General features: G+C 68.9%; 1 protein-coding gene across 2 annotated transcripts; it reads left to right on the top strand.

Moving 5' to 3' along the window:
- Window positions 1–465: 465 nt before the first annotated feature.
- FASN (fatty acid synthase) lies at window positions 466–17146 on the top strand. 2 transcript variants are annotated; one of them, XM_090292654.1, is made up of 40 exons: window positions 466–567; window positions 2124–2258; window positions 2749–2901; window positions 3956–4129; window positions 4249–4449; window positions 4551–4673; window positions 4761–4876; window positions 4949–5083; window positions 5458–5920; window positions 6001–6188; window positions 6283–6472; window positions 6831–6925; window positions 7020–7154; window positions 7241–7444; window positions 7556–7671; window positions 7854–8302; window positions 8388–8468; window positions 8578–8766; window positions 8974–9153; window positions 9230–9430; window positions 10107–10411; window positions 10642–11199; window positions 11293–11411; window positions 11524–11678; window positions 11800–12003; window positions 12087–12237; window positions 12320–12498; window positions 12581–12700; window positions 12892–13014; window positions 13121–13344; window positions 13431–13632; window positions 13766–13917; window positions 14030–14121; window positions 14294–14445; window positions 14531–14776; window positions 15022–15210; window positions 15475–15705; window positions 15804–16024; window positions 16102–16200; window positions 16276–17146. In XM_090292654.1, exons 2-40 carry the CDS (start codon window positions 2132–2134, stop codon window positions 16663–16665), a joined length of 7632 nt encoding a protein of 2543 aa, XP_090148780.1. In that variant the 5' UTR covers window positions 466–567; window positions 2124–2131; the 3' UTR covers window positions 16666–17146. The 2 variants fall into 2 exon arrangements, with proteins under 2 accessions (XP_090148780.1, XP_090148779.1); XM_090292653.1 differs by having other exon boundaries at window positions 487–567; window positions 9233–9430.
- The last annotated feature ends 1170 nt before the right edge of the window (window positions 17147–18316 follow it).

The raw sequence follows: 18316 nt of genomic DNA, 5'->3' as shown, positions 1-18316 counted from the left end.
GAGCGAGCCACGCCCCTGTCGGCTCCGCGCGGCCCGGACGCGGGCTCCTGGGTCGGTCCGCCCAAGGGTCTGTCTTCCCAGATCACAGTGTGGCCCCGGTGTGACCCCCGCAGTGCTCCAAACACACCCCGTTCCGTTTCACCCGCGTGCCGTGCACACGTGGTCCCCGCAGCCCCGGGGGTGGGGGCGGCCCAGGAAGGCGTGGGGCGGGGGCGCGCCACGTGCCCTCGGGGCGGGGAACGGAAGTAGGGGCCTACCGTCTCGGCGCCCCCCCCAGGCGCGCTCCCGCGCAGGGTCCCGGCGCGCGGCCGCGGCGCGCCGCATCACCCCACTGGCGGCGGCGCGCCGGGACCCGGGGCGCAGCCCCGACGCTCATTGGCCTGGGCGGCGCAGCCAAGCTGTCAGCCCATGTGGCGTGTCCGCGCGGGGACGGCCGCGGTTAAATAGAGTCGGCGCCGGCCTAGAGGGAGCCAGAGAGACGGCAGCGGTCCGGCCTCCCCTCCTCCGCCGCGCTCCATCCTCGCTTCGCCGCCCGCACGCACTGCCTGCCGCCCGCGCCCAGATCAGGTACGAGCGGTGGAGCTGGGTTCGGGGCCGGGCTCCGGAGAGGCCGCCGGCCCGCATCCCCCTGCCTCGGGGAGCGCACGGTCCGCCCGTGGTGAAGGGTCGCCCCGCGAGCCCTCCCGGGTCTCGCGGTTCGAGCCCCCGTCTGGTGGGCAAGCCCCCGGGGAGCGTTCGGGGCCGGGCGGTGAAGTAAAGGGCCCTCGCGCCGCGCCGCAGGCCCGGTGGGGCAGGTGGGCGATGGCGAGGGGCGGACGCCGAGGAGCGCCGCGAACAGCCATTTTGGTCTCGTGGTGGGCCGAGGGCCGGTAGGAGCCCCCGCCGCCCAGGGCGCGCCTGGCCGCAGCGCCCACAAAGGTCTCTATGCGAGCCGGGCCTCTGAGCCCCCTCCATTCGTGGCATCCCCCCTCGACAGCCAGGAAGCCGAGGCTCAGCCCGACCCGGGGGCGCCTTTTCAGCCAACTGGAGGGCCGGGGAGAAGGGAGGGAGATGGCCGAGAGGCCCCAGAGCCCGGTGGGGACAGGTTCCCCCACCACGTGGGCGAAGCGCCGAGCCCCCGAAGTTCTGGGGGGATGAGCAGCTCCAGCCGGGTGCGGTGGCGGCGGGGCGGGGCGCTGCGGGGGTCTCCACCCCCCCTCCTCTGCCGCCGGACTCCGCGTGAATAGCAAGTAGGGGAGAACAGAGCTGGCGCTTTCTGGAGGAAGCAGCCGCCCCGGAGCTGGTGCCCTGGGCCGGCAAAGGGTTCTTTATTCAGAGCGGGGGGAGGAGGCTTCCTTCCCTGCGGGACAGCGGCACGGTGGCCCACCGGAGGAAGCCGCCGGTTTCTCCCGCCCTCGCGAGTCTCTTGAGTGTCGGGGGCTGGCGTGGCCGTCGTTCATTAGCATCAAGAGGCCCTGGGGCCTTGGTGGAAGTTGCTAGACCAACCCTGGCTTTGCCTCCTCCCGCAGGGGCTGCACAGAAGCCCCTGTCCGGGACGCTCAAGCTCAGAGTGGCGGAGGGCTCCCCTCTGGAGGCGCCTTGGGAACCTGGGTCTGGGTGTCAGGCCGACTCCAGGGAGCGAAGCAATTGGTGTCCTGCGGCCTCACCTGCATAGGTGTAGTCTGGGCTGCACTGTCCGGCCAGGAAAGGTTCCCAGGTTGGCCCACTGTGGGGCACAGGCTGCTTTCCCCCAGAGCCCTGCCAGACCTTGGCCCCTGCAGCGTCCAGCTGTCCCTGGGCATCCGTCCCTCCCAGGTCCTGGCCGCTCTGGGCTGCTGAGCACAGGGCCGCTCCTTGTGGGCTGGCGTCCTCTCCCGAGTCTTCCTGCTTCAGACTTGGGCACCCTTGCTGGCTCTGAGCGGGCTGGGAAGCGTGCAGGCCCTGCCCCGAGGGCCCTGTAGGAGGTTGCGGCCTGGCACCCGCCCGGACTGTCTGGCCCTTGGTCTGGGGCTTCCTGAGCTGCTGCTCTCAGGCCAATAAGTGGGCCAGGTGGAGGAGGGTGGGGGCTGCGGGGCTCGGGAAGAGCGGGAGTGCGGTGCAGGCTGGCGGTGCAGGGTCAGCTGACCAGGCTCTGGGCTCCGCAGAGAGCAGCATGGAGGAGGTGGTGATCGCAGGCATGTCCGGGAAGCTGCCCGAGTCGGAGAACCTGCAGGAGTTCTGGGACAACCTCGTCGGCGGGGTGGACATGGTGACAGATGACGACAGGCGCTGGAAGGCCGGTGAGCAGAGGCTGCCCAGCTGCTCTTAGATATGGAGCCGGACAGGGGTCTAGGCTCTGGCCGTGGGAGGCTGAGGGTCGCCCCCGGCTTGTGTCCTTGCCGGTTTCACCACTGAGCTGGGTGACCTGCCGGGGTCCAGAGCTGGGGGGCAGGGCCTGGGAAAGGCCAAGTGGGTCAGCATCCCTGCCCACCCACCACCCTGTCCCTGCAGGGCCTCTGGCCACTGCCAGCCCACGTGTCCGAGGTTAGATAAGACACCGGCTCTCTGGGGAAGCTGGTTTGACTCCCTCGTGCCTGGTCGGCCCTTCCGCAGAGCCGTTCTACCTGATCTGCGGGATATGAGTCAGCGTGGCGGGCCCGGCCCAGCGCAGGCCAGGCAGAGGGTCTGCAGCCAGGGCGGTGGGGCCACTGCCCACCTTCCTGGGGAGCACCTGTCTCCCGGTCAGTCCCTTGGGCCTGGGATACCCCCTCCATCCGCCTGTGTCCACAGGGCTCTACGGCCTGCCCCGGCGGGCTGGCAAGCTGAAGGATCTGTCCAAGTTCGACGCTGCCTTCTTTGGGGTCCACGCCAAGCAGGCACATACGATGGACCCCCAACTGCGCCTGCTGCTGGAGGTTGCCTACGAGGCCATCGTGGACGGAGGTGGGTCACTGGGAGGCCTGTGGCCAGTCTGGGGTCACGGCATGACAACCAGACAACAATGTTACTGTCTTTCCTTTTTTTTTTTGCTTTTAAAAGCAACATGTGTTCAGAGCAAACCTGAGCACAGCCGGTCTGGGAGGAGGGCCCGAGCCATGGCTCCCCCTGTTCCCGGCTGGGCTGCAGGCCTGCGGCTTGGGAGACATGGGCCTTGGGGTGGGTCTGTTTCACAACTGGCCCGAGGTGTCCAGGCTGTGCCCTGACGCCCCAGTTTCCGCACTCCTTGTCACAGGGCTGATCTTGGGCTGAACAGGGGACAGTCCAGCCCCCGGGATGCCTGCTGTCCACTCTGCCCTCCCCTGGGTGGTGTCTGGCCCAGAGCTGGCCGTCCCTTGTCCTGGGGCACAGACCTACCCTTGCTGTGCCCACGCACCCAAGAGAAAGGGTGCCGCTCGTGACTTTGGTCAGTAGGCACTAGCCAGCGCCCGGGATCAACGCTGACCGGGACAGGTCGCAGACACACACCTTGCAGGGGAGGGTTGGGGGAGGCAAACAGACCCTGTCCTCTCTGGGGTAGAGATGGAGGCCACCCTCTGGCCAGCCCCACCCAGAGGCCTTGAAAGCCGCTCCCCTGGGGCTGTCCCTCCCTCCTGTAGGAGCTCGGACACTCAGCCTTTGTCTCCTTATCTTGCCTGTCCCAGGGCAGGCTGCCCTTGGGGCTTGGGTGCTCATTGGCCCTTGGGGCTCGCCAGACCCTGCCCAGGGACCTCAGGGACCTGGGGAGTAGCCTGGGGACAATGGTGCCCTCTGTCCTCACCTCTGGCGCTTCTGACTGAGGCTTGACCCGGAGCTCTGAGCTCCACCTGGCACCACCGCCCCCGCCCCGGGCCCGGCTTCTTCAGTTTCCTGTGACCTGGTTCCCTGTTCTCAGCCCCTCCAGCCAGGCTGAGATGGGGCGCCCTCGCACCCAGGCCGGAGAGGCTGAGAGGAGGCGCGCTCCCCAGGGCTGGGCGGTGGGAGGCGTGCAGTCCAGCGGCCTGACCCCTGCTTTCTGCAGGCATCAACCCGGCCTCGCTCCGAGGGACGCACACCGGTGTCTGGGTGGGCGTGAGCGGCTCCGAGGCCTCGGAGGCCCTGAGCCGAGACCCCGAGACACTCCTGGGCTACAGCATGGTGGGCTGCCAGCGGGCCATGATGGCCAACCGCCTCTCCTTTTTCTTCGACTTTAAAGGTGGGTGCCCACGGCGGGCCGCGGGCGTGCAGACCGCGAGCCCCTTCCAGGCTGGGCCTCCCCACGGCAGGGGAGGCTGGCAGGGCACTGACACCCCTGCCCTGTGCCCTTGGCTGCAGGGCCCAGCATCGCTCTGGACACGGCCTGCTCCTCCAGCCTGCTGGCCCTGCACAACGCCTACCAGGCCGTCCGCAGCGGGGAGTGCCCCGCGGCCCTGGTGGGCGGCATCAACGTCCTACTCAAGCCCAACACCTCCGTGCAGTTCATGAAGCTGGGCATGCTGAGCCCCGGGGGCACCTGCAAGTCCTTCGACGAGGCCGGTGAGGGCGGGGGTGGGGAGCGGGGCGTAGGGTAGCACCCCCACCCCCGCCTCCCCGACGCCGGAGCAGACGGCCCACCCTGAGCCGCCCTCTGCCCTCAGGGGATGGGTACTGTCGCGCGGAGGCCGTGGTGGCCGTCCTGCTGACCAAAAAGTCCCTGGCCCGGCGGGTGTATGCCACCATCCTGAACTCCGGCACCAACACAGACGGTTCCAAGGAGCAAGGTGCGGGCCCCAGCGTGGGTGGGGAGCGTGGCCGGCACGGGTTGGGATGTGGCTGGCGGTGGGTACTGAGGCCTGGCCCTTCCGCAGGCGTGACCTTCCCCTCTGGAGCGGCCCAGGAGCAGCTCATCCGCTCTCTGTACCACCCGGCTGGGGTGGCCCCTGAGTCCCTGGAGTACATCGAAGCCCACGGCACGGGCACCAAGGTGAGGCCTCGCCCACACTCACCTCCCCGGGCTGCCCAGCCGCCGTCCTGACCCTCCCCATGTCCCCCACAGGTGGGTGACCCCCAGGAGCTGAACAGCATCGTCCGAGCCCTGTGCACCTCGCGCCAGGACCCCCTGCTGATCGGGTCTACCAAGTCGAACATGGGGCACCCGGAGCCCGCCTCGGGGCTGGCAGCACTGGCCAAGGTGGGTGGGGGCTGCTCCCTGCCGCGGTCCACTGTGGGCCCGACGTGCTGCCCCAGCCACGCAGCCTCCTGAGACCAGGGGCTGGTCACCCACAGGACCCAGGCCACAGCTGCTCAGGCCCCGAGGCGTGGGGGCTTCCTGGGCTGCAGACGGCCTCCTGCTTGTGCCGGGACCCGAGTGGGGTCTGTCTCAGGGGGCCTCTGAGCCCAGGCCACGGGCCTGGGAGGTGGTGGGGCCAAAGGGAAGGGCTCGAGGCCCCGGGAGAGGAGGGGGCTTCGAGGCGGACCCGGGACTGCGGCAGGGGGTGGTGTGGGGGTGAAGCACAGGGCCCGTGGGGAGACCTCGGGGTCTTCACGGCTGCGCGCCGCCCACAGGTGCTGCTGTCCCTGGAGCACGGGCTCTGGGCCCCCAACCTGCACTTCCACAGCCCCAACCCTGAGATCCCGGGGCTGCGGGACGGGCGGCTGCAGGTGGTGGAGCAGCCCCTGCCCGTGCGCGGGGGCAACGTGGCCATGAACTCCTTTGGCTTCGGTGGCTCCAACGTGCATGTCATCCTCCGGCCTAACTCGCGCCCTCCCCCGGCCCCCACCCCACACGCGGCCCTGCCCCGCCTGCTGCTGGCCAGCGGGCGCACCTCCGAGGCCGTGCAGGGTCTGCTGGAGCAGGGCCGCCAGCACCGCCAGGACCTGGCCTTCGTGAGCATGCTCAATGAGATCGCGGCCGCCCCTGTCGCCACCATGCCCTTCCGGGGCTATGCCGTGCTGGGCCGCGAGGACAGTGGCCAAGAGGCGCAGCAGGTGCCCCCCGGCCGGCGCCCGCTCTGGTTCATCTGCTCTGGTGAGTTGTCCCAGGCCCTCCCTGGGTGAGGGCAGTGGGGTGCAGCGGCCCTGCCCCTGACGACACCTCTTGCCTCCCAGGGATGGGCACACAGTGGCGCGGGATGGGGCTCAGCCTCATGCGCCTGCCCCACTTCCGAGACTCCATCCTGCGGTCTGACGAGGCCGTGAAGCCTTTGGGCTTGCAGGTGTCAGACCTGCTGATGAGCGCAGACGAGGCCACCTTTGATGACACCGTCCACGCCTTTGTGAGCCTGACCGCCATCCAGGTGCGCCCTGGGGTCCGGGCTTGGAGGGCCTTGTGGGGCAGCCACCACAGTGCCGGAGGCATCCCCAGGACTGACGGCCCGTCTGACCCCCTAGATCGCCCTCATAGACCTGCTGACGGCCTTGGGCCTGAAGCCGGACGGCATCATCGGGCACTCCTTGGGCGAGGTGGCCTGTGGCTATGCCGACGGCTGCCTGTCTCAGGAAGAGGCTGTCCTGGCCGCCTACTGGAGGGGCCAGTGCATCAAGGAGGCCAACATCCCGCCAGGGGCCATGGCAGCCGTGGGTAGGTGCAGCCCGTGCTCCGTGGGCCTGAGGGGCAGACGCAGGGGCCTTGGTGCCCGGCACTGTTGCCGACAGCCATCAGCCAAGGCCAGTGCGGTTTTCCTGGGAGCCTGGGCAAGCCCATGTGGGACAAGGACCCACAGGCTCGGGCCATTCATCCTGACTCCTCCCCATGGGACGGAGGAGCCTGGGGTGTTGTGACGGATGGAAGTAGAGCGTGGGATGGTGGTGATGACGCCTTCGCCCAAGAGGAACTGAGGGGAGCGGAGGGACAGGGCCTCATAAAGGCACCGCTCCCTCTGCACCGTCATTGCCCCATACAGTCATTAGGGCCACCCCCTGAGCGTCTCTGCCCACAGGCTTGTCCTGGGAGGAGTGTAAGCAGCGCTGTCCCCCCGGTGTTGTCCCCGCGTGCCACAACTCAGAGGACACCGTGACCATCTCAGGCCCTCAGGTGTGCACCGCACAGTGGGGCCTAGTCCCCAAACCCGCCCAGCCCTCAGGGGGAGCTCTGCCTGCCCTGTGACCCCGCCCCCTGTCCCCCACAGGCTGCTGTGGCCGAGTTTGTGAAGCAGCTGAAACAGGAGGGCGTGTTCGCCAAGGAGGTGCGGACGGGCGGCTTTGCCTTCCACTCGTACTTCATGGAGGGCATCGCCCCGTCCCTGCTGCGGGCGCTCAAGAAGGTGGGCTGGCCGCCCCGGGGGCTGCCGGGGGGGCCTGCGGCGGGTGGGTGGCAGCCCCTGGCGCTGACCCGGCGCTGTGTGCACAGGTGATCCGGGAGCCGCGGCCCCGCTCGGCGCGCTGGCTCAGCACCTCCATCCCGGAGGCTCAGTGGCAGGGCAGCCTGGCGCGCACGCCGTCCGCCGAGTACAACGTCAACAACCTAGTGAGCCCCGTGCTCTTCCAGGAGGCCCTGTGGCACGTGCCGGAGCGCGCCGTGGTGCTGGAGGTCGCCCCCCACGCGCTGCTGCAGGTGCGCCGGGCGCCCGTCGGGGGCTGCGGGCTCCGGGAGGGGAGGTTCTGCCCCTCGTGGGCTCGTGCTGGGCGCGGGGGGTGGGCACCAACCCCCCTGTGTGCACCCCAGGCCGTCCTGAAGAGAGGCCTCAAGCCCAGCTGCACCATCATCCCCCTGATGAAGAAGGACCACGCAGACAACCTGCACTTCTTCCTCAGCAACGTGGGCCGGCTGCACCTGACAGGGTGGGTCTGCGTCCCAGCTCCCCCACTGCGGGGCCCCCAGGCTCCTCCTCCAGAGTGAGGGCTGGCGAGTGTGGCCCCTGCCGCATCCTGGGGGTCCCTGAGGTCTCGGGAGACGGTTGGCAGTGGGTGCGACAGGGTGACCCCAGGGCCTGGTGTGCCCCTAACCTGGCCCCCACCCCCAGCATTGACATCAACCCCAACGGCCTGTTCCCGCCCGTGGAGTTCCCAGCTCCTCGGGGGACCCCCCTCATCTCCCCTCACATCAAGTGGGACCACAGTCAGACCTGGGACGTGCCTGCTGCTGAGGACTTCCCCAGCGGCTCCAGCGGCACCTCTGCCACCGTCTACAACATCGGTGAGCCCAGGGCAGGGCGGGGGGGGGGGGCGGGAGCGCGGCCCCTCCGCCCCGGCACGCACACTGATGTCCCCGCCCACACAGACGCCAGTCCCGAGTCCCCTGATCACTACCTGGTGGACCACCGCATCGACGGCCGTGTCATCTTCCCGGCCACTGGCTACCTGTGCCTGGTCTGGAGGACACTGGCGCGCACCCTGGACCAGACCATGGAGCAGCTGCCCGTGGCTTTTGAGGACGTAACGCTGCACCGGGCCACCATCCTGCCCAAGACCGGTGAGGCGGGGTGGTCAGGAGCTGGGTTGGGGGGTGCTGGCCGCTGACCCTTGCTGTTAACCGCCAGCCCCGCTGCCGCCCACAGGGACCGTGCCACTGGAGGTGCGGCTTCTGGAGGCCTCCCGCACCTTTGAGGTGTCTCAGAGTGGCAACGTGATTGTGGCCGGTGAGCAGGGTGCCAAGGCCACGTGGTCCCTGGCGGGCTGTTCTGGGTGGGCCCCTGGCTCCCCGCTCGGCTCTGTCCCGCTCAGGCTGCCCTCCTGCCCCGTCCGCAGGGAAAGTGTACCCATGGGAGGACCCCAACCCCAAGCTCTTCGACAGCTGGGATGACCTGGTCCCTGCAGACCCTGCAGACCCCACAGCCGCGTTCCATCTGGCCAAGGGGGACGTGTACAAGACGCTGCGGCTGCGCGGCTACGACTACGGCCCTCACTTCCAGGGCATCCTCAAGGCCAGCCTCGAAGGTGGGGTGCGATGGGTCCCCACCTCACACACATGGAGCAAGCCCTGGGTCCGCCTGCCTTGAGGCCAGATGGGTGGGACCTGCCGCGCAGCATCTGGGCGCCGCGGGGCTGCTGGAGGGCAGGCCGAGGCGGCCGCAGACCCTTGGTCCGGGCACGGGGAGAGGCTGCGGGAGGCCTGGCCCCCGGCTTATGGCCCCTTTGCCGCAGGCAACACAGGCCAGTTGCTGTGGAAGGACAACTGGGTGACCTTCCTGGACACGATGCTGCAGATGTCCATCCTGGGCTCCAGCCAGCGCAGCCTGCGCCTGCCCACCCGCATCTCTGCCATCCGCATCGACCCCGCTGTCCACCGGCAGCGGGTGCACGCACCACAGGGCGAGGCCCAAGGTAGCCCGGCCCCGGACCTGGTGTCCCCCCGTCCCTGGGCCCAGCACTGCCCACACCCACCCGCTTGTCCCCACAGCAGTCAGCGTGGTGGTGAACAGATGTCTGAACAGCACGGTGGCCGGGGGCGTCCTCATCTCGCGGGTGCACACCTCAGTGGCCCCGCGTAGACAGGAGCCGCTGGCACCCATCCTGGAGAAGTTCCACTTCACGCCACACGTGGAGGACGGGTGCCTGGCAGGCAGCGTGGCCCTGCAGGAGCTCCTGCAGCTGTGCAAAGGTGAGGCCCTCCCGGCCCCGTGCACCGGCCTGGCCACAGTGCTGCTGAGGGGAACCCTCCACCCCTACACACAGCCCATCGCTGGGACCTGGCCTGGCTGCGCCCCGCCCCCCTCCTGGTGGAAGCCAGCCCTGCCCTTCCTGGGGCCCCTGGTGAGCCCTCCCGGCCGACTGTCCCACCCAGAGCCAACGTCAGCTGCCTTCCTTCCCCAGCCCCCCATCTTCAGAGGGGGCACCTCCTGGCTGTGCCCTGTCCCCTGCCACTCAGGCATGTTGCCCACATGGACTGACCCCACAGGCTGCCTCTTTGGGGGGCTCGTGCCTGTGCCAGTAGATGGGGACAGAGGGCTCCCCACACCTGTCCTGGTGGGTGGGGGCCTCGGGGCAGAAGGCTCACAGCTGTGGAGACCCACCCTTGATGGAGCACCTGGCTCAGTGGGGGACGTGGCAGCCTCTGTCCTGAGGCCCACGCAGGCCCTCGATGGCTAGCATCAGTCCTGATTCCTGGACAGCAGATACTGCCCACTCTGTCCCGCCTTCTCTGCTTGTCTGGTGGGCAGGGTGGAGCAGTAGGCCCAGAGGATGGGCCGTGAGGCTCCCAACACCCCAAGTCCCCACTCCCATCAGACACGTGCTGCGGAGGGGCCTGCCCAGTGCCTGTCTCCCTCCACCCCCAGGGCTGGCGCAGGTGCTGCAGACCAAAGTGGCCCAGCAGGGGCTGAAGATGGTGGTGCCAGGCCTGGACGGGGCCCAGGCGCCCCGCGAGCCCCCGCAGCAGGGCCTGCCTAGGCTGCTGGCGTCCGCCTGCCAGCTGCAGCTGAACGGGAACCTACAGCTGGAGCTGGGCCAGCTGCTGGCCCAGGAGAGGGCCCAGCTGCGTGACGACCCGCTGCTCAGCGGCCTCCTCGCCTCCCCGGCACTCAAGGCCTGTGTGGACACTGCCCTGGAGAACGTGTCCGGGGTCCGGATGAAGGTGGTGGAGGTGGGTGCCCAGCAGGGCAGTCAGCACGGTGGACGGGTCCCGGCAGACCCGTGCCTAAGGCGCGGGGGCCACTGTCTCCACTGTCCCCTTCCAGCCCAGCCCCCCAGTGCCGGAGGGAAGGGGGCAGGGGTCGCAGACGGGGTTGGTGGGTGGGCCTTGTGGCAGCGCGCACCCAGCCTGGGTCGGGACGCCTGCCAGGGGCAGCCCATCTAGGAACCTCCCGCCCCCAGGTGCTGGCTGGGGATGGCCACCTGTACTCCCGCGTCCCCCCGCTGCTCAACACGCAGCCCATGCTGCAGCTGGACTACACGGCCACCGACCGCCACCCTCAGGCCCTGGAGTTCGCCCAGGCTGAGCTGCAGCAGCAAGACCTGGCTCAGGGCCAGTGGGACCCCGCGGAGCCCGCGCCCAGCAGCCTGGGGGCTGCTGACCTCCTGGTGTGCAACTGCGCGGTGGCCACGCTGGGGGACCCGGCCACAGCCCTCGGCAACATGGCGGCCGCCATCAAGGAGGGGGGCTTCCTGCTGCTGCACACACTGCTCAGGGGACACCCCCTCGGGGAGGTGCTCGCCTTCCTGACCTGCCCCGAGCCTCAGCCTGGAGGGCAGAGCCTCCTGAGCCAGGACGCGTGGGAGAGCCTGTTTGCTGGGGCGTCCCTGCACCTGGTGGCTTGGAAGAAGTCCTTCTACGGTTCCGTGCTCTTCCTGTGCCGCCGGCCAGCCCCACAGGACAGCCCCATCTTCCTGCCCGTGGAGGACACCAGCTTCCGATGGGTGGACTCACTCAAGGTCAGACCCCCGCCCAGGCCCAGCTGACCGAGCCCCCCATACCTGACCCGGGGACCTTCCTGGACACCAACTGACCCCTCCCTTGTCCTGCAGAGCATTCTGGCCGAATCCTCCCCCCAGCCCGTGTGGCTGACGGCTGTTAGCTGCGCCGCCTCTGGTGTCGTGGGCATGGTCAACTGTCTGCGCAAGGAGCCTGGCGGGCACCGGGTCCGGTGAGAGAGGCCACCAAACTGTGCGCCCCTCCCCCAACTGCCCTCTTTCCACCCCGCCCATCACCCTGTGCCCTCCCTGCCCAGCCCCACTCACCGGCCTGGCCGCCCACAGGTGCATCCTGGTCTCCAACCTCAGCAGCACGTCCCCCATCCCCCAGCTGGACCCCGGCTCCCCTGAGCTGCAGAAGGTGCTGCAAGGGGACCTGGTGGTGAACGTGCACCGGGACGGAGCCTGGGGCACCTTCCGCCACTTCCCGCTGGAGCACGGTGAGCCCGGCCAGCTCCTCGCACGCAGCTGGGAGGGTGAGGAGGGTGAGGAGGTCTGAAGACCCCTGCCCAGCTTGGGCCACACATGGCCCCTAGCGGCCCCGTCTCCTGTCACCACCAGACCAGCTGGAGGAGCAGACGGAGCATGCCTTTGTCAATGTCCTCACCCGGGGGGACCTCTCCTCTATCCGCTGGGTCTGCTCCCCGCTGCGCCACGCCCCGGCACCCAGCCCCGGCACCCAGCTCTGCACCGTCTACTACGCATCCCTCAACTTCCGGGACATCATGCTGGCCACGGGCAAGCTGTCCCCTGACGCCATCCCAGGTGCAGGCCGCAGGGGACGGGCAGGGGTGGGGGCAGAGGGGTGGGGTCCTCGCCCGCAGGGCTCACCCACCGTGTGTCCCCAGGGAAATGGGCCGCCCGGGATTGCATGCTGGGCATGGAGTTCTCCGGCAGAGACGCCAGCGGCAGGCGCGTGATGGGGCTGGTGCCCGCCGAAGGCCTGGCCACCTCCGTCCTGCTGCCTCAGGACTTCCTGTGGGACGTGCCCCCCGGCTGGTGAGTCCGCCGGGCGGTGGGCCTGGGGCTGCGCAGGCGCGGCCGCGGTCAGGCCTGAGCGAGCCCGTGGCTGTGCCCGCAGGACCCTGGAGGAGGCGGCCTCAGTGCCTGTCGTCTACACCACCGCCTACTACGCGCTGGTGGTGCGCGGGCGCATGCGGCGCGGGGAGACGGTGCTCATCCACTCGGGCTCGGGCGGCGTGGGCCAGGCCGCCATCGCCATCGCCCTCAGCCTGGGCTGCCGCGTCTTCACCACCGTGGGTAAGCTGGCTGGCCCTCCCCGGCCTGGGGCTGCCCCCCGGCACCGCCGCTCGGTTCACCCGCGTGCCCCTCTCCCCACCAGGGTCGGCTGAGAAGCGGGCGTACCTCCAGACCCGGTTCCCCCAGCTCAACGACGCCAGCTTCGCAAACTCCAGGGACACGTCCTTCGAGCAGCACGTGCTCCGACACACGGCTGGGAAGGGTGCGTGGCCTGTGGGCGTGGCAGCCCCCTGACCCCAGCACCCGCCACCTGCCACGCGCCCACCTCCCGGCCCTCCTCCTCCGGCCCCCCACCTCACAGGCCCAGGCGGGAACAGGGTCTGGCCCTCCGGACTGGTGCGGGTGGGCTTGCCCTGCTTGTGACTGTGAGGACCTGCCTCGTCTCCCTGCTAGGAGTGGACCTGGTCCTGAACTCCCTGGCAGAAGAGAAGCTGCAGGCCAGTGTGCGCTGCCTGGGCCAGCACGGCCGCTTCCTGGAAATCGGCAAATTTGACCTTTCCAACAACCACCCGCTGGGTGAGGCCCGGCAGCCGGGGGGCGGCGGGCCGGGCACCGGGGGAAGGTGGGGCCCGCGGGCAGGCTGTGGGCCGAGCGGTGAGCCCTCTGCCCGTCCCCCACGCAGGCATGGCTGTCTTCCTGAAGAACGTGACTTTCCACGGTATCCTGCTTGACGCCCTCTTCGATGAAGCTGGCACCGCCTGGCAGGAAGTGGCGGCGCTGCTGCAGGCGGGCATCCGGGACGGCGTGGTGCGGCCCCTCAAGTGCACTGTGTTCCCCAAGGCCCGGGTGGAGGACGCCTTCCGCTACATGGCGCAGGGGAGGCACATCGGCAAAGTGGTGGTGCAGGTGAGGGAGCGCCCTGGCGCCCTGGCCCGGCCCCGGCCCGGCCCGGCCCCGCAGGCAGAGCATGAACGGTGCTGCTTCGGCTGCAGGTGCGTGAGGAGGAGCAGAACGCTGTGCTGCAGGGGCCCCAGCCCACCCTGACGGCGGCCGTGTCCAAGACCTTCTGCCCGGCCCACAAGAGCTACATCATCACCGGGGGCCTGGGCGGCTTCGGCCTTGAGCTGGCCCATTGGCTTGTGCTCCGAGGGGCCCAGAAGCTCGTGCTGACCTCCCGCTCCGGCATCCGCACTGGTGAGAGTGCCCGCGGGCTTGGGGAGGGGCAGGGGCAGCGGGAAAAGGAACGCCTTCCTGGTGAGCCCGTGCCTGGTGCACCCCAAGGGCACCAGGCCGCGGCGGCTGGGACCCTGATGGCCGCGCCCCCCAGGCTACCAAGCCAAGCAGGTCCGGGAGTGGCGGCGCCAGGGTGTGCAGGTCCTCGTGTCCACCAGCAACGCCAGCTCTCTAGACGGAGCCCGGGGCCTCATCGCCGAGGCCACCCAACTTGGGCCTGTTGGAGGCGTCTTCAACCTGGCCATGGTGAGCCCACCTCTGGGGGCGGGGGGCGAGCCACCCAGGAAGGTGCCCCCAACCCTCGTCAACCCTCTAAAGCCCTGGGGCCAGGGCAGGCGCTGAGGATGCCTCTCCCTAGGTCCTGAGAGACGCTGTGCTGGAGAACCAGAGCCCTGAGCTCTTCCAGGAAGTCAGCAAGCCCAAGTACAGCGGCACCCTGAACTTGGACAGGTGGGGCGGGTGCCCCCCCCCCCATTTTCTCCGCACCCTCCTGCATGGTGCTCCCAGGGTCCAGGCCCCAGGCCTCTGTTGGGGTCCAGGTGGAGGGTCCAGGGAGGCAGAGGTGGTTGGGCAGGGGGGCGGGCAGGGGCAGCCAGCCGAGAAGTGACCAGAGAACCTGCAGGGTGACCCGCGAGGCGTGTCCCGAGCTGGACTACTTTGTGGCCTTCTCCTCGGTGAGCTGTGGACGTGGCAACGCAGGCCAGACCAACTACGGCTTCGCCAACTCCACCATGGAGCGCATATGCGAGAAGCGCAGGCATGACGGCCTCCCAGGTGGGCCCTCCCCCCCCAGCGCCCCGCCCACTCCTGCAGCCGTCACCCCGCGTGTGCCCCGCTCACCCGCCCTCCTCGCCTGCAGGCCTCGCCGTGCAGTGGGGTTCCATCGGCGACGTGGGCGTCATCCTGGAGGTGATGGGCTCCAATGACACGGTCATCGGTGGGACAGTGCCCCAGCGCATCGCCTCCTGCCTGGAGGTGCTGGACCGCTTCCTAAGCCAGCCCCACCCTGTCCTGAGCAGCTACGTGCTGGCCGAAAAGAAGGCCACAGCCCGCGGTGACAGCAGCAGTCGGCAGGATCTGGTGAAGGCCGTGGCACACATCCTGGGTGAGGACACGCCCCGCCCCATCGGCAGTCGCCCCGTTAGCTGTACCAGGGGGCCTGCTTGCTCACCCACAGGGGGACACGGGCAGGGTGTGCAGAGTTGCCTTAAGGGCTGTTGCGGTAACCATGACAACGGTGGTTTGGGAAGGCAAGGGGCCTTACCCAAGAGGAGCAGCCCCCAAGGTGCCTGCACCCACACTGGGCCCTGCACTCCCCTCCCAAACTGCCAACCGAGCACCTCTCCGCAGGCATCAGAGACTTGGCCATGGTCAACCTGGACAGCTCGCTGGGGGACCTGGGCCTGGACTCGCTCATGGGCGTGGAGGTGCGCCAGACGCTGGAGCGCGAGCACGACCTGGTACTGTCCATGCGGGACATCCAGCAGCTCACCATGCGGACGCTGCAGGAGCTCTCCTCGCGGGCCAGCACAGCGGACGGTGCGTGTGGTGGGGGCTGCGGGGCAGAGGCCGGGCAAGTGTCTGGGCAGCATAGCCCTGCCCCTCAGGCTGCTGGCCTGTGAACTCTCAGTGGGGACTCAGCCCTCCCCAAACTCCTGACCAGCAGCAGCTGGAACCAGGTGTGTGTGTGCGCGCGCGCACGTGTGTGTGTGCACGTGTGTGTGTGTGCGCGCGTGTGTGTGTGTGTGCACGTGCGGGCCCCTGTGGGCCCTGGCCCTCCCTGGCAGCCGTCCCTCTCCACAGAGCGGGCATCCTCCATGCCCAAGGAGGACAGCCCTGCCCGGCAGCAGGCGCAGCTGAACCTGAGCACCCTGCTGGTGAACCCTGAGGACCCGACCCTGACCCGGCTCAACGCGGTGCAGAGCTCCGAGCGGCCCCTGTTCCTGGTGCACCCGATCGAGGGCTCCACCGCCGTCTTCCACAGCCTGGCCGCCAAGCTCAGCATCCCCACCTACGGCCTGCAGTGCACCCGAGGTGCGGCCCTGCGCTGCGGAGCTGCCCGCACCCGCCTGGCGTGGGGGCCGGGGGTGGGCGGGGCTGCGGGGCGATGCTGAGCCGCTTCCTCCCCGCAGCCGCGCCCCTGGACAGCATCCAGAGCCTGGCCGCCTACTACATCGAGTGCATCAGGCAGGTGCAGCCGGAGGGGCCCTACCGCATCGCCGGCTACTCCTACGGGGCCTGCGTGGCCTTCGAGATGTGCTCGCAGCTACAGGCGCAGCAGAGCGCCACCCCCGCGCACAACAGCCTCTTCCTGTTCGACGGCTCACACAGCTACGTGCTGGCGTACACGCAGGTGAGCGCGCGCGCGGCGGTGCGCCCCGGCCCGGCCCCGGCCCTCCCCGTCCTACAGAGCCGCTCTTGCCTCTGCAGAGCTACCGCGCGAAGCTGACGCCCGGCTGCGAGGGCGAGGCGGAGACCGAGGCCATGTGCTTCTTCGCGCAGCAGTTCACGGACGCGGAGCACAGCAAGGTGGGTCCCGGGCCGGGCCGCGGCGGGGCCGTCCGCCTCCGCGCCGCGGCGCCCACTCAGAGGCCCTTCCCGCAGGTGCTGGAGGTGCTGCTGCCCCTCGCGGGCCTGGAGGAGCGCGTGGCGGCCACCGTGGACCTGATCGTGCAGAGCCACGCGGGCCTGGACCGCCGCGCGCTCACCTTCGCCGCGCGCTCCTTCTACCACAAGCTGCGCGCTGCCGAGGAGTACACGCCACGCGCCACCTACCACGGCAACGTGACGCTGCTGCGCGCCAAGATGGGCGGCGCCCAGGGTGAGGACCTGGGCGCAGACTACAACCTGTCGGAGGTGTGCGACGGCAAGGTGTCGGTGCACGTCATCGAGGGCGACCACCGCACGCTGCTCGAGGGCAGCGGCCTGGAGGCCATCCTGGGCATCATCCACAGCTCCCTGGCCGAGCCGCGCGTCAGCGTGCGGGAGGGCTAGTCTGCGGGCGCCGCCCCGGGCCGGCGGTCCTGCCGGTGGGACCCCGACCTGGGCCCCACGCTGCCGCCCGCAGTGGCCGCTAGAAGTAGAACTGATGCCCCGCCCTCCCTGGGCACCTGCCGCTTGGCCGCCTTGGCCGCCACCTCCCACCTGGGTGCGGGGCCGGGACCCGCGCAGCCGACTCGGAGACTTGCCCTCGTCTGTGAAGAGTCAGCCCGGCCGGGCACGATTCTGCGAGCCCTGGACGCCACCTGCAGTCTGCATGGGTCCCTTTGTCGTCTCGGTTTGGATTCTATTTATTGCGTCGCTGGGGAGCCGCCAGGGCTGCGTCCCTGGTACAGCCGGGACACCCGAGCCTGGCCGGCTGTGATGCAGCGGGGCGCTGGGCACCCACTATCTGTTTGTTCTGTTTGTTTTTTCAAGAAACATGATTCACATTGCTGCTCAGATTTTGAAATTTACTATAAGTCAGTTCAAAGAACCCTGTCTAGACCTGTTTCATTTTCCCACCAACCCAGTAAAAAGGCTGCCCCCCTAGAGTCCTGCATGGTTAACCCACGCGCTGCAGCCTCGGCCCTTCCTGCCCTCCTCCCTGACCATCCACCAGGAGCTGGGCCCTGTCCCCGAGAGGCCTGGAGAGGGCCCCTCTGCTCCCCACAAAGCAGGATGGATGCCCCATGGGCTGCCGGCCACAGCATGAGCAGGTGCATTTGAAGGCATCGCGGGCGGCCACGGTGGGGACCCCAGAGCTGCTCCTCGGGGGCTCCTCGGGTCCGCTCCCCCCGCACCGCCCTGGAGGTGTCCCGCCCACCTCCGCAACGGTCTTCATTCGAGGTCAGCTGGCTGTGGGTGGGAACTGCGTGGTGAGCCCTTCGTAGCAACACCAAGCCAGTGTCTGCCAGGTTCAACGTCAGACTGATGGTCGTGAGGCTTTAGGCAACGGAGGGGAGGCCGGGAGCGAGGGTGCAGGGCGGGGAGGCCCCCTGAGCACCGGGGCCGCCAGGCGGGCGCGTTGGCGTGGGGTTTCTGGGCTGCCAAGGTTGCTGCACAGGGAGGCGGGCCCTGGGGCGGGAGGCGGGGGTCTGGACAGAAGAACTGGGAGGCAGGGAGCAGGCCCCCCTCGACTTCTGGAAGGGTGTGAGGGGCTTAACGCGTCCCTCAGGAAGCTCGGCAGGGTCACCGCATGAGCCAACAGTCCCGCCCCTGGTATGTACCCCAAAAGAACTGAAAACTGGCTCCGACCCACAGCTGAGGCCAAAGGCGGAAACAACCCAGGTGCCTGTCCGCAGGGGGCTGGATAAACAAGTAATGGAACGTTACTCCAATCATAAAAAAAAAGTTCTTTTTTGTTCTGCTTAAATTCACTATTTTTCATTATTGTTCCAGTTGTCCCATTTCTCTCACTGCTCTCCCCTGCCCCGCCCCCCAGTCAGTCCCCTCCCTGTAGTTCATGTCCGTGGGTCATTTATACTAGTTCCTTGAGAAATGGAGTTCTGACGCGCGCTACAACATGAGGAAAGTTGTGGAAGGGTTTCTGCAGGTGGTAACTTAATACAATATCGAAGGTTTCAGCCCTGGCTGGTGTGGCTCAGTGGACTGAGTGCTGGCTTGTGAACCAAAGGGTTGCCGGTTCGATTCCTGGTCCGGGCAC

Source organism: Furipterus horrens, unplaced genomic scaffold (assembly GCF_987537825.1).
Source record: "Furipterus horrens unplaced genomic scaffold, mFurHor1.1.pri manual_scaffold_11, whole genome shotgun sequence".
Classification (NCBI taxonomy): domain Eukaryota; kingdom Metazoa; phylum Chordata; class Mammalia; order Chiroptera; family Furipteridae; genus Furipterus; species Furipterus horrens.
This window is presented reverse-complemented; position numbering and strand designations above follow the sequence as displayed.